General features: G+C 43.9%; 1 protein-coding gene across 2 annotated transcripts in view; it reads right to left on the reverse strand.

The window, feature by feature from the left end:
- Nucleotides 1-10841: 10841 nt before the first annotated feature.
- RCL1 (RNA terminal phosphate cyclase like 1) overlaps nucleotides 10842-12560 on the reverse strand; it is a 61373-nt gene continuing 59654 nt past the window's right edge. For both annotated transcript variants that reach the window (XM_006025403.3, XM_025206207.1), the window contains one exon: nucleotides 10842-12310. In XM_006025403.3, the coding sequence (XP_006025465.1) occupies nucleotides 12160-12310 (151 nt within the window). In that variant the 3' untranslated portion in view covers nucleotides 10842-12159. The remainder of the gene's footprint in view (nucleotides 12311-12560) is intronic.

Below are 12560 nucleotides of genomic sequence, written 5' to 3' on the forward strand. Positions count from 1 at the left end.
CAGCCCCAGCTCATCCAGTGGAAGCGGGGGCAGCTCCCGCCGCTGCGTGCACCCCAGGATGGCACGAGAGGGGGGAATGTGTGCTTCCAGATATGCATGGGGGGAGCGGGGCAGGCTGCAGCTGTGGGTTGGGGCTGGGGCTGTGCTGGGTTCTTACTGGCATGTGGGGGCTGTGCTTGGACCAGGTGGCAGTGGCGCTGTGAGTGAGGGGTCGAGGGGGGATACAGCAAATTTTGGGATGGCTGCAACCCCCCCCAGCAAACCCTTCCCAGTGCTGCCACTGCCTGCGCCAAGCACAGCCCCAGCCCAACCTCCCCCCAGCTCGTGCTGGGAAGAGCCTGGCACAGCCCCGGACCTAGCCTGCAGCTGCAGCCCCCCCACCTTCATACAGATCTGGGGGCACATGCCCCCCCATGCCCTCTCAGGGTGTGCACAGCAGTAGGAGCCGCCCCCCCCAGACGAGCTGAAGCTCCATCTCATGCCCCTCTGTCCTGGCTGAGCAGCACCTGCCCCAGCCCCGCTCCCTCCCTCACCACAGGGCCCTTGATCTGCACCCCCACACGCCTCCATCCCCATCCACCACAACAGACTTACCAGCTGCATGCAGCTGTATCGGAAATTGGATCGGTATTGGCCGATATGCCTCCTTAAAAATCATCTATCTGTATCAGCCCCCAAAATCTCTATTGGTGCACCCCTACTTCTATCTCCATCAATTTGATTGGAAATGATATAGTTAGAAAACCATATTAGCAGCTCCCTTAACCTTTATAAATTAATGTCAGTGAATTGGGGGGAAGAGATTGTAATAGGTGTTTTTCAAATACTTTTTAGTCACGGCTTCAGTGCCCTTTCCTGTTAAGCAACTGGAACTGGAACTGGAAATAGGAATCTCCCAATTCCTGAAACACTTCCTGTGACTTATGTCATGACCCAGTGATTTTGGTGCCTCGGCACTATGGAATTTCTTGGCCACATGAGAGCTCCTTTGCACGGCAGAGTGTTCTGCTGCAATTGAGAACCCGCGTGTAGGAGAGAGTTCCCGCCAATTTGCAGTTTCCTTTGCAGGATGCATTTCTTCTTTGCAGCACAGAAATGCACGGTGCAAGGAGTCCCCGCTATTCGAATGTAAATTTGTGCCCCACTATTGGCCAGTGCTAAATTATTCACAGCTAGCTGATCGATAGACTGATCACCTATCGATCTTTCTTCCCGTCATCGAGCGCAATCCCAGACGTACCCTTTTCCTGCCGGTTTGAATTGCGGACGGATTAACTGGTTTGGGCCCCGCCAGCTGGAACAACTTGTGTGGTTGTTCAGACGACTGGACCACCTGCGTCGTGATTGCAAGCGGTGTGAGTAAAGTTTTTTGCAACCGATAAGTTGTGTCTGCCTCTCCATTCACCAGCCCACCCTAACGTACGACCAATTTCTAACGCAACTCGAGTCGGCTCTGGCCGTCCGAGACAACTTATTTACCAACAGGGTCATTACAATTATTATTCACATTAGAATGTGCATTATACGGTTATTTTCAGGAACTTCTCTTAGCCTTCCACACTCATCCCCACCCTGTCTTATCCATTGTAGTGATTATTGATGAGGGATATTTTACATCACAAGTGAGTTGCATTTGGGTGCACAAGTGAGGAAAACTGTGCACCCAAAAACACAACATGCTGGAATTTAGCCTGATTTCCTCTCACTTATTGCTTGAGCATGGAAACATTCAGGTAAATCCCAGGAAGACCAGTAAAACAACACAGAATTTTTCACAAATAGGTTACCAGTTCAAATGTGGACTAGGGCACTAACTACAGACTTTTCCACCATCTAATGGATGCTTAAGAGTCAGTTCCTAGTGGATATGTGCCTTTATCACAAAACTTGCCACTAGAATCAATGGATTGAATCAACAGATTCTTATTGACAATCAGTAGAACCCTCCAAACCTGAACAGGCATAAAGACTTGATCTATTCCATTACACAAATAACTGATCTGTCAGAAACTGGACATTCTGGGGAAAATGGTACTGCCAGAGCTCATGCTATGCCTGATCTATAGGTACACAAAGGCACCTAATCCATAGGGGTCTTAAATCAAAACCATTCATACAAGCACTCAAGACAAATAAAGTTAATAAGGCTCTTACTTAAATCTCCTGTGGAGCTGTTGCTTCTCTTTGGATACTGCCCAACCTGGAAAACATGCCCCTTTTTCTAGCTATTTTAGTTTTATTTTCCCTTAAAGCAATAAACAAATCTGAGTCATTGCAATAATTCTTCTGCAGAGCTGTGCAACCTAGTTGTTTTGTTTCAGTGGGGTTAACGGTTAGCATTCTACTTTTAATGCTAGGGTTTGGTTGATTGCAGGTAACTTTATGACATAATTACAGGTACTCTATTGCTAAAGAATCTGCTGCCTGGTCAACTTGTAACACTTCATGTTTGCTGAGAGTAATTTTTAATACTTTATTTTATTTTATTATTTTTTTTGCATGGTTGCAATGTTTCAGTTTTTTTCAGGTAGATTCCAGAAGTCCATGCATTGCTCCAAACAACTTCACTACTACTGACTTTATTATTTTACTCCTACTGTAAATCCCAGTAATCATATCTTGATCATTGGTTTCCAGTGTTTATGGAGTCATCCCAAATATGGTACCTGCAATATGAATGGCAGATTATCAAGGAAGGAAAGACATTTAATTCATTCTGAAAAACTTCAACCATGTTCTAGGTTAGCATCGATCTTGTATAAACAGCACATTTTTTCTTCTCCAACTAAAGAAAGAAACAAACAAACATACTTATGTATTACTACATCTTGTTTTCAGTCTTCTAATTGGAGATTAGAAGATATGAAGGACCCAGTTTTAAGAAATAACTGGCAACAATACTTTGGATGTGCAATTTAAAGGGGTAGACAAGAATATAGCTATAGAAGGTATGTGGCACTTCATTTGTGATAATTTAATGTTTAATGAGAGTTGTGGAATACTACACTTCTATCCAGAGGTTTGGAACACCATATGCAGAACACATGCCTGGGTAACTGCATGAAAAAATAAAAGGTCATTGACACAGGCATTTACCACAATTTGATATGCCATCGCTGTAGATGCTTTACTTAAACTGCATCTCCCTCCCAAATGTGTTTAGCTGCTGCAGGCCAACAGGGTCTACTGAAAAGACAGGAAAGGATAGGTAAAGAGGTACAATGTACAAGAAAAGTGGCTACAGTGGCAACTGGCCACATCAAGGTAGTTTTATTTTCTTTTTCTTGAAGGTGTACATAAAAGGCCATGTCTAAATTGCCTTGTTACCAAATCTTGGACTTCTGCTGAGAAACAAACCCTGCCCACTCACTCTCACTCAAGGCATGTCCAACCACAGCAGTGAGATACCTTAAACGGCTTAGAGCAGTTGAGAGCAGTGCTGGGGAATGCATACAAGATCCCTCCAAGCCATCTCCTCTGCCTAATTGCTGTGCCTGGGTGCCCATGGAATGAGAGCAGATGGGTGGGGTTTGATTCTTGATGATGGCGGTCCTAAGCTTGGCTGGAAGCCCTATAGGCACAGCTAACCACAATGATCATATTAGACACAAATTCTTCTTACATTTTATTTTGGGCCATGAATTGTTGCCATTATTTTTAGCAGTAGGGATATTAACAATTGAAATCACTGTATAATAAACTTGCCTCTTCCCATCAAGCTTTGTTCTGAGAACGATGACAAAACTCATATGTCCCTTGCACCAACATTTCCCTGTACCAGCCAGCTCTTACAGTCTGCCCTATTCTGCAGGAAATGCTGTTGCCAAGTAGGAAGTATTATGTTTTGCTCCTGTTCCTACTGGAGGCAAGGGTAAAATTCCCATTAGCCTCAATGGCATAGAATGAAGCATTAGATTTAGTCTCACTCACCTGTTTTACAGAAAGGTAAACTAAATGTATTTGTGGTCTTTATTGCTCTTTTATGCTATATAACTAGTTAATTGCCCATCAAGAATAATGGAGAACAAATGTTCTCTCTCTTACAGTTTTCAAGCTATTTGTATTTAAAGAGCGTTACGGACAGACACAGAGACAGATGGAGGAAGCCCTTTATATATATAGATAATATGCTTTTCTAGGGCTAAATAGAATGAGAATGTAAAGAAAATAATGGATGCAATGTTGTTAAAATGAGTACCCACCATAATAACTCTACACTGGCTCTGTCCTGCTGCATTTCTGGTAATTGATATGACTTGCATAAAAAAGAAAAGGGAACAAGTTGAAGGAAGAAATTATCAGTAATAAATGGTTGTTAAAACATAGCTCCCTTTTGCTACAGCAACCGTGGTAACAACCACAATACTGTGCTCTAAAGCAGGCCAAATCCTTCTCTCTTGCACCCACTTGAAAACTTTTCATTTGACATTTTTGTTTGCAATCATGTAATTTTTGCCATGAGAAAAGTGTGGAACCATTGGACACTGAAATTTTTTATATTCTTCAAAAATGCATTAGTTTGTAATTGAGATTTTACATTGTTAATGTTTTCACCTTTCTTTTTTTTTTGCTTTTGAGTGCAATAAAATGAAGTGAGGTCAGGGCTCCTCCCTCCTCCTACAACTTTTTTGCATGCTGTAATTTCTCAAGGGTTTGAGAGTCACTGAGAATCACTTTGCATTCCGCCACTTAAGATTTGAAGAGTTACAAAACAGGGAATAGAAAAACTAAATGGAGGCATTGTTGTTTGTTGTTGCAATCAATAATCATTGGCAAAAAAAAGAGGAAAAAACCCCCAAAAAATGGAACTTGGCAAATAATTTTAAGTTCTGGAAAAGTGATTATTCCATTGCAAATAGCTGACTTTTTTTTTCACAATTGTTTATCCAATTTGGAATTGGATCAGTTTTTCAACACAGAGTGAGAGGACGACAAGGAGATCTCTTAATGTGAAATGGACTGTTGTAGGATCATTCCTGATCTTGCACCAGGTCTTGCTGCCATTTTTAAGCTTCTAAAATACTGAATCCAGAGTCACACTCTACATGTTCCAGAGGTCTGGTTCTTTAAAACAAGATGTTCCAAATGGTGGCCCATGAGGAGTTAACTTGGAGCCCCCTGGACTCCACTCTCCCCAGCCGCTGCTCCCTCCATGACTCTGGCTGCAGAGGTAGCTGCAGCCTCTGTCCTCCAGCTTCCACTTCCCGCCCCTGCCCCTGCCCCAAGAGGCGGTGAGGTGCAGTGCAGTAGCCTGTGGTTGGGAAGCTGAGAATGAATCTAGGGAGCCTATGAGTGAAATGCAACAGGGGGTGGGGAGGGGGGCAGGACCTCAAGGGTGGTGCAGCAGGGAGGAGGAGATGGTGCCCATGCACACCGTGCGTACACAATGGGAGGGGTGCCTGTGTAGCAGGCATTCCCATATGGAATGAACTGATGGATTCTGGCTGCATACCTTCAACCAAAAGAACGTAAACTCATCAGAAATGTTTTCTGTCCCACAAGCATAATTTCTGTGTTACTCAGATTCAGAAGCAGCTAGCAATTCTTCATCCAGGTGCTGACCTTGTCCAAGCACTGAGTCATCCTGGTAGTAGTGGTGTGGTCTTATGTGATGAAGATAGGTTGAATTGTGTGTTTTTCACATATTGCTGGCACCCGAGTCCACTTCATCTGACTACTTTATCTAGTGGTCAAAGGTAGATTTTAAAGGACTGAGAGAATAGATCCTTGTGGGACTTTGCTAGTGACAGAACTCCTAGTGGAGGTGCAGTTACCGATCACTACTCATTGGGGACAGTTACAAGAGATGCTTACTGCAGAGTTGCCTAATTAGCTCTGCAGGGGCCGCGGGCAGGTGAAGAGTGGCGTCTGGGAGTGGGATGGGTGAATGAGGCTGGAGCCAGGATAATGGGGCTGGGACCCAAGGCCCAGGGCAAAGCCGTGATCCACTACTCTTACACCCTGCCCACAGAACTGGCACCCATCACAGGGACACGTGGGGAGCAGATTGTGGCTCTGCCCTAGACCCCTGCCCTGCACTGTGACTGCCCTGCGATCCCAGCCCCTGTCTGCTCATCCCAGTCCTGGACTGCACTCCCTGCCCACCAGCGGCCCCATCCCATCCACCTAGCTGATTGTGCCCTGCTGCAGGCATCCCCAGCCAGTTTCCATGGAGACCTTGCCCCTGCCCTCTCCATCCAGTACCCACAGTGGTTGGGGTGGGAATGGGAGGAGGGGGTGGGAACTGGCAGCACCAGCTGGGCAGACAGTCCAGCTGCTGCATCACTTGCACCTGGCCTACTCCCTGTCCCTGGGCTGGACAGGGCTGAGGGACCCACCCCAGGACAGATAAAATCCCTTGGCAGACTTCATCTGGCCTGTGGGCCATATTTTGCCCACCCCTGGTCTATTGTCTGTAGCTACCAGCTTGCAGCACAATTAATTAAGCTCAGTTCTGTACTCTATAGTGGCATCTGAGTGTTTTCATTCAAAGAACTCCTTCCCAACCTAGGGCGTAATAGCTTTGGTTACTATATTTACAGAAAAGAAATAAAGATGATAAGAGGCCTTCGCTAATACACAGCGGGAGGCACATCTGATTGGAACCAACCAACCCCTTAACCGAAAGAGGAGTCTTATAGCTGTCTGCAAATGTAGGAAAGATTAATCATGCTGACAGGAGCAGTATTTGCCAGAAGCTAAAGTTTCAACACTGAAATAATGATATTATTTCTTCATGTTTTTACCATGAAGAAATAGTCGTCTAGGAGACTCAGCCCCATCCTTTTAGATGATGATCTGTCCTTGTTTGTTCACATATTTGTTACCTCATGGCTGAAGAGACTGTCAAGCTGGAGAAAGATTTGTGGACTTTTCATTCAGAAAACAGCTGAGCACCACCTGTCATCTGTATATATTAAGGAAAATAAACAATGGAAGCCTGTCCTTATAGTGTCACAAAAGTCTCAGCAAAGTAACCTCAGGGACACAGTCTTAAGTAGAAAGTTATATAGCTATATACTTATGGGGAGGTACATCTCTTCACTTCTTTAGTAGGCTTGACATTCCTCCTACAGTACTTTGAAATGAAAATGTGTCTTGCCCCAGAGGCAAGCAGTTCTTTTACAAGACAATATATAAAACTATCTAGCTGTAAGGTGTTTACAAATATTAAAAATCACAAAGTCAGTAGATATTATCTACATTTTCTGGATGAAAAGACTGTTTTTGCCCAAAGCTGGGTCTGGAATTTAGGAGTTCCTGGTTCCAGTTCTTTGAAATAGACTGTAATACTTCTTAATTAACCAAATGTCTGTTCTGTCTTGAAGCATGTTTAAGTGCACAATACATACAGTTATGGGTGCAGACATGATTAATTTGAAAGAATTGTTATTTATTGTAGCCATCTTAGCATCAGCCCCAAAAGACTGAACAAAGGACAACAAATCAAGCAGGAAACATGTTCCTTGGTTCTGTCCCTTTGTACTTTGCCAGTAACTTTTCAGGTGCACATGCTCAAGCATCTGCCCAAGAAGCTAAATATGTGCAGAGATTCTGCTACGAGGGAGTGCAGGAGGCAGGCAGCTCTTCATTCCCACTGAAAATGGAAGAATAATGGTTCTTTTCTACCTTTCCTAATACTGGGGAAGCTCATCTCCCCATATCTTGTCTCTTCACGGGCTGGCAAATGAGGACTTACTAAGTAGGATAATATGAAATAGGATAACATGGACCACTTGTCTACTTGGGGAGTTTAAAGTGCTTGCTCCACCTATTGATGGGAAGGCCTGGAACAAGTGACACCTAATTACCCAAGATAGAAGACCCCCAGCACTTGCCATGAACAAATCTGTCCCCTTTTTAAGTTATCCTGCCCCTCCAGGAGAAAGAGAGCCTGCTCCCTCCTGTTTCCTTCCTCCATCTGAGAGAATTGGAAACCCATAACTAGAACTTCCCCACCAGTATCAAAGTTCAACAATAGTCTGCCTGACCTTCCTTATTAGAGTGGGTGGGAGTAGAAAGGATGCTCCTTACCACTGCTCCACAAGATACACAAGTGGGCCCATCTACATGTTCAATTAATGCACTTTAGGTAACGCGCATTAAATCTAGTACCTCCATTGTGAGGTACTGGAAAAATGCACATTAGCCTATTTGGATGTACATTAGCTAAAGAGCATAGGTTTTTTGTGATGCTTTAATGCTCATTAAAATAGGCTAATGTGCATTAAAGCGCACATGTAGACACGCCCAGGATGCACCACATACAGAGTACCTAGGTCCTAGGAACATGTCCTTTATTCAGACGTATGCAATTCCTTCATTCCATTATAGTTCCTCTATTGCATCCTACTATACAATAGGAGGAAGCCAATAGGGATATAAAAACTGATTAAAAAAATGACTCCTGTTTAATCTATTGTCAATACAATGGTTAAATGATGAATCAGTATAGCAACCCCAGAGCAGGCAGGAGGGAGGAGCGAGGAGGGGAGTGGGGACTAGTACTTATAGGCAGGCTCCACAAACCCTGGCACAGCTGCTTGCAGCCTCCCTGCTGCCTGCTGTAAGCAGCTCAGGCTCTGTGGCAGGCAGCAGGGGCCTGCCTAGAGCCTGAGTTGCTTGTGGCAGGCAGTGGGGAGGCTGCAAATGGTTGCACCAGGGTCTGCAGAGCATAGCTATAGGTAGTAGTCGTGTTGTCCCCCGTCCCCCCTCCACTCCTTCCTCTCTTCCTTCCTCCCACCTGCTCTGCTGCTTTCCGGTTCCTGCTGGGGCACTGTACAGCTTCCCTTCCCCACTCCCTGTCACACTGCACTCCACCCCATACTAAATGATAAGTGGTAAGCTATAGCTGGTTATCAGGCATACTGTTTAAACAATTAATTGCTGAGCTGTTCACATCCCTAAGCAATACTTCCATGACAACACACAATCACTTTTGGCATGTTGCCCTTCCATTTTGATCTGCTTTGACCCCTGAGGAAAAAGTGCCTATAGCAGAGGCAAGGATCTGGTCTTATATGTGTGTGAGAAGAAAAATATCTCTATATGCTAAAGGAAGATTATCAAGACACCAAAGAAGCAACAAGCCTTGGAAGAAGAAAGTAAAGATAAGAATTGCAGGGTAATTCATGATGTTAAGGGCATCACAGCTTTTCACTCTCCACGTGCATAACCCTGCATTTGGAAAGGATTTGGAAAACTGTACATTAGAAACTCAGCCAAGGTTCTACCAGTAGCTAGGCTTACTGCTGAAACTACATTAAAGACCTCCCAAGGTAACTGAAGTCACCTCAATCAGACTTTATAACAAAATGGATTATTTTACCTGAAGGAACAGAGTCTTCTAAACAGCATTATCTGAAACATCTGGTTGTGATTAAAGATCAAGGCACTAAGAGTCAATCTGAGAACGTTAGTCCCCAGACAACTACTGGAAACAATCATCATCAAAGGGGCTATACTACAAATTGGGGGGGGAGGGGAACATGACACAAAATACAATAGGAAGTTCACATGTTGCAATATAGGAGTCTTGTTTTGTATGCAGCCTATGGCCATGGTTCTCAACATTTTAGATACATGGCCTGCCTCGGGAAATGCTAGCTCTTAGCTTTCACTTGTTTTCTGATTATGGAAAAGTAAGAAAGCAAATTGCTCCATTGCAAAGCATTAAAAAAACCCCACAATGGGTCAGAATGGTTTTGACACTATGGATTCCTATTTGGAATCTGTTTTTTCTTGTGAATAATGTATAGGTGTCTGCATACCTACCAGTAGGAACCTATACAGAGAGGGAGCCAAGATGGCAGCTGCCCACTGCTCCCTCCACTGCTGATTGGCTAAGATGGCTGCCCAGCCCCTCTCTGCCAATCAGCAGCAAGGGGTAGAACTGTGTTAATGGCAGTCCTCTCGGCTAATCGGCAGTGAGGGGTGAGGCCACCCTGAAGGGCAGCCCTCTCAGCCAATCAGCAGAGGGGTGGGGCTGCCACTGGGGCCCCTGGGCAGTTCAGCAGCATGGAGGAGCCTCACTGCAAAAAACCAAGAAAAGAGCAGCACCCTTAAAAGAATCACAAGTAACCCTGGTTGAGAATCATGGGCATGTCCTATTTGCAACTTCAGCTTCACATAGACATATGTGAGCCAGCTTCAAACTCTATTGTATGGGTACTCCTAGCAGTATAGCAACAACAGCACTGAGCTTAGGGTGGGCTAGCTGCCCAGACATTTACCTTGCTCCTTAGGTCAGTCTTGCAGGCTATGCTGAGCTCCATGTATCTAAACTGCTACCTATTTTGAAGCTAGTTCAGGTATGTCTAACCTACACAAGTCATAGCAGCAACTGAAGTATAGACTTGCTCTGAGACTTCCACAGACTATCTAGAAACTGAGTGCACTAGTCAGGTGTTCAGCAGTAGGGGCACAGTTCCAAACACTGATTTACACAGCCTGGCCATAATGGGGTTGAGTAACATATTCTATATTATATGACAAAGGCTGCAGCATTTTTGGCATGTTCCCAAAATATCAATGAAGGGATGACACGTTTTTCAGCTACAGCAAATCAATAAGGCTGTATTGGGGCACACACTAGATCTCAGAGTTTCCTTCATTGATATGCAAGATGTCACAAAATGCTCCAGCACTTCCATTTTTAAGAACGGCTTCCCCACAGCGTGTTGTAAAACAAGTTGGATCCATTTTGCTCCTCCCAGAAGTTCTTGAAGGCAGCAAGAGCTCCAGGCATGCCAGTCCAAAGGTTCTATTTATCTTTTGAAATGTCAGATTACTGGCCTGGAGGAAAAGCTAATGAAAAGGAAGAAAGCTTAATGTATGAAAAATAGATTTTATTTTATTCCTGGAGGCAGAAACTTACGTAGGCAGATAGGTACAAAACAGTACAAAAATTAGACTACAGCCTCTAAAAAAACCCAGTCAAATATCCAACTTTTTTCAAATTCCTGCATGGGAACAACAGATCTCTATCAGAGAGAGGGATACACATCTTACAACAATAATTGATAAAGATGTTATAATATCACTGTATCTTCTAGTGGTGTAAAAACACATCAAAGTCTTTTAGTTCAAAAACACACTGCTGCCACTTTCTCAGTGCTGATGTGCATTTCGTTGTTTATACAAATGGATGTGATGCAGCACCAGGCACATCAGCTTGCGTGCTCTGCAGGCTCGATTAATTAAATCCATTCCAGAGCAGACAAGTGTATGTGTACAAATGCCCTGAGATGCCTCCACCAGATTTTAGGAAAGAAATTCCAGGCAAACTTCCCTTCCCCCACAGAAAGAGCAGTTACACAAGACCACATGCAGCTTTATCTTGCAGTTATGAAGCCAGGTTGTTTTCTTTCCCAAATGGTCACAGCAACTCCATTCTGGAGCATATGGCAATAATGTACAATGAACAAATTGGGACAGTTGCTCTGCCAGTGAAATAAAATATCTGAAATAACACAGTTTACAGATAAAATACTCTGTCAAAAGATTTCTCCTTCCAACCTGGTGGAAGAGGACTGATTGAGCCCAGTACAGGAAGATGCATCTTTCACTATATTTTAGAACTTACGTGGCATTTATTTTTTCCTTATTCCCCAGACCTGCAGTGCACTGAACTTGAACGTTTAGGATTTGATCCAAAGCTAGTGAATCTGGAGGAGCTTCTGCACGCACCTGAAGGCTCTTATTCAATGTCCATACAAGACTCAGGCCGCAGTCTTACAAACACTTATGTATGTGTAGCTTTCATTTGTTTGAGCAAAGTCCTGTTGAAGATCATGGGACTACATGAGTGTTTGCAGGATCAAGGCACTTGACAAACTCTCTCTGTGTGAAATCTATAAACCAGCTTGTACCTTGTCTCAGTTTAGGTACTACTTTGAAGTGGCCTTACAACTCCACCTCCATTTTGGTACATCATTTTGCATCATACTTCTCTCGTGGTCAGTTTTCTTGCTTCTCCCTCATTAACTTTTTCACAAAAAGGGTAAAAGTGAAAACTAAATATTTTTCAAGTCAGCAACCCTTAAGTCTGGGGGGAAAAGGAAAATGGTACAGGCACAAACGTTTTATATCTACAAAGTTAAACCAAATCTTTTTTGCATCACTTTTGACTTCACATTTCAGTATTTCAGAAGATGTTTATCACTTTATTGTCTTGTTAAGGTTGGAAAATCCAATGCCAACACATGTCATTAAGACTTTCTCTCCACCTTTGTGCTCTTCATCAGATGATTTGGTTTCAATTTTAAACATAATCTGGAAGAAACTTCTCAAATGTCGCAGAAACTCAATTCTGAAGAGAAAAAGGAAGAGAATATGTGAGTTTATTAAAAAAAGAAAAGAAAAAATCATCAACAAAACTCAAGCAGCAGTCTCAATAATTCTGTCTTGTAAGGAGAGCAGCAGAGATGACCAGAGCAAGGTGTTGGGCCTGGGACAAATCAGCCTGTGTGGGGCCCCGCCCCCGGATGAAAGGAAGCCGGCAGCAGATTCGGGGGCAGGCGGTGCCAAGCAGCCGGACATGCCGGATTCAGCGGGGGGGG

This window comes from Alligator sinensis, unplaced genomic scaffold (genome assembly GCF_000455745.1).
Source record: "Alligator sinensis unplaced genomic scaffold, ASM45574v1 scaffold392_2, whole genome shotgun sequence".
NCBI lineage: Eukaryota > Metazoa > Chordata > Crocodylia > Alligatoridae > Alligator > Alligator sinensis.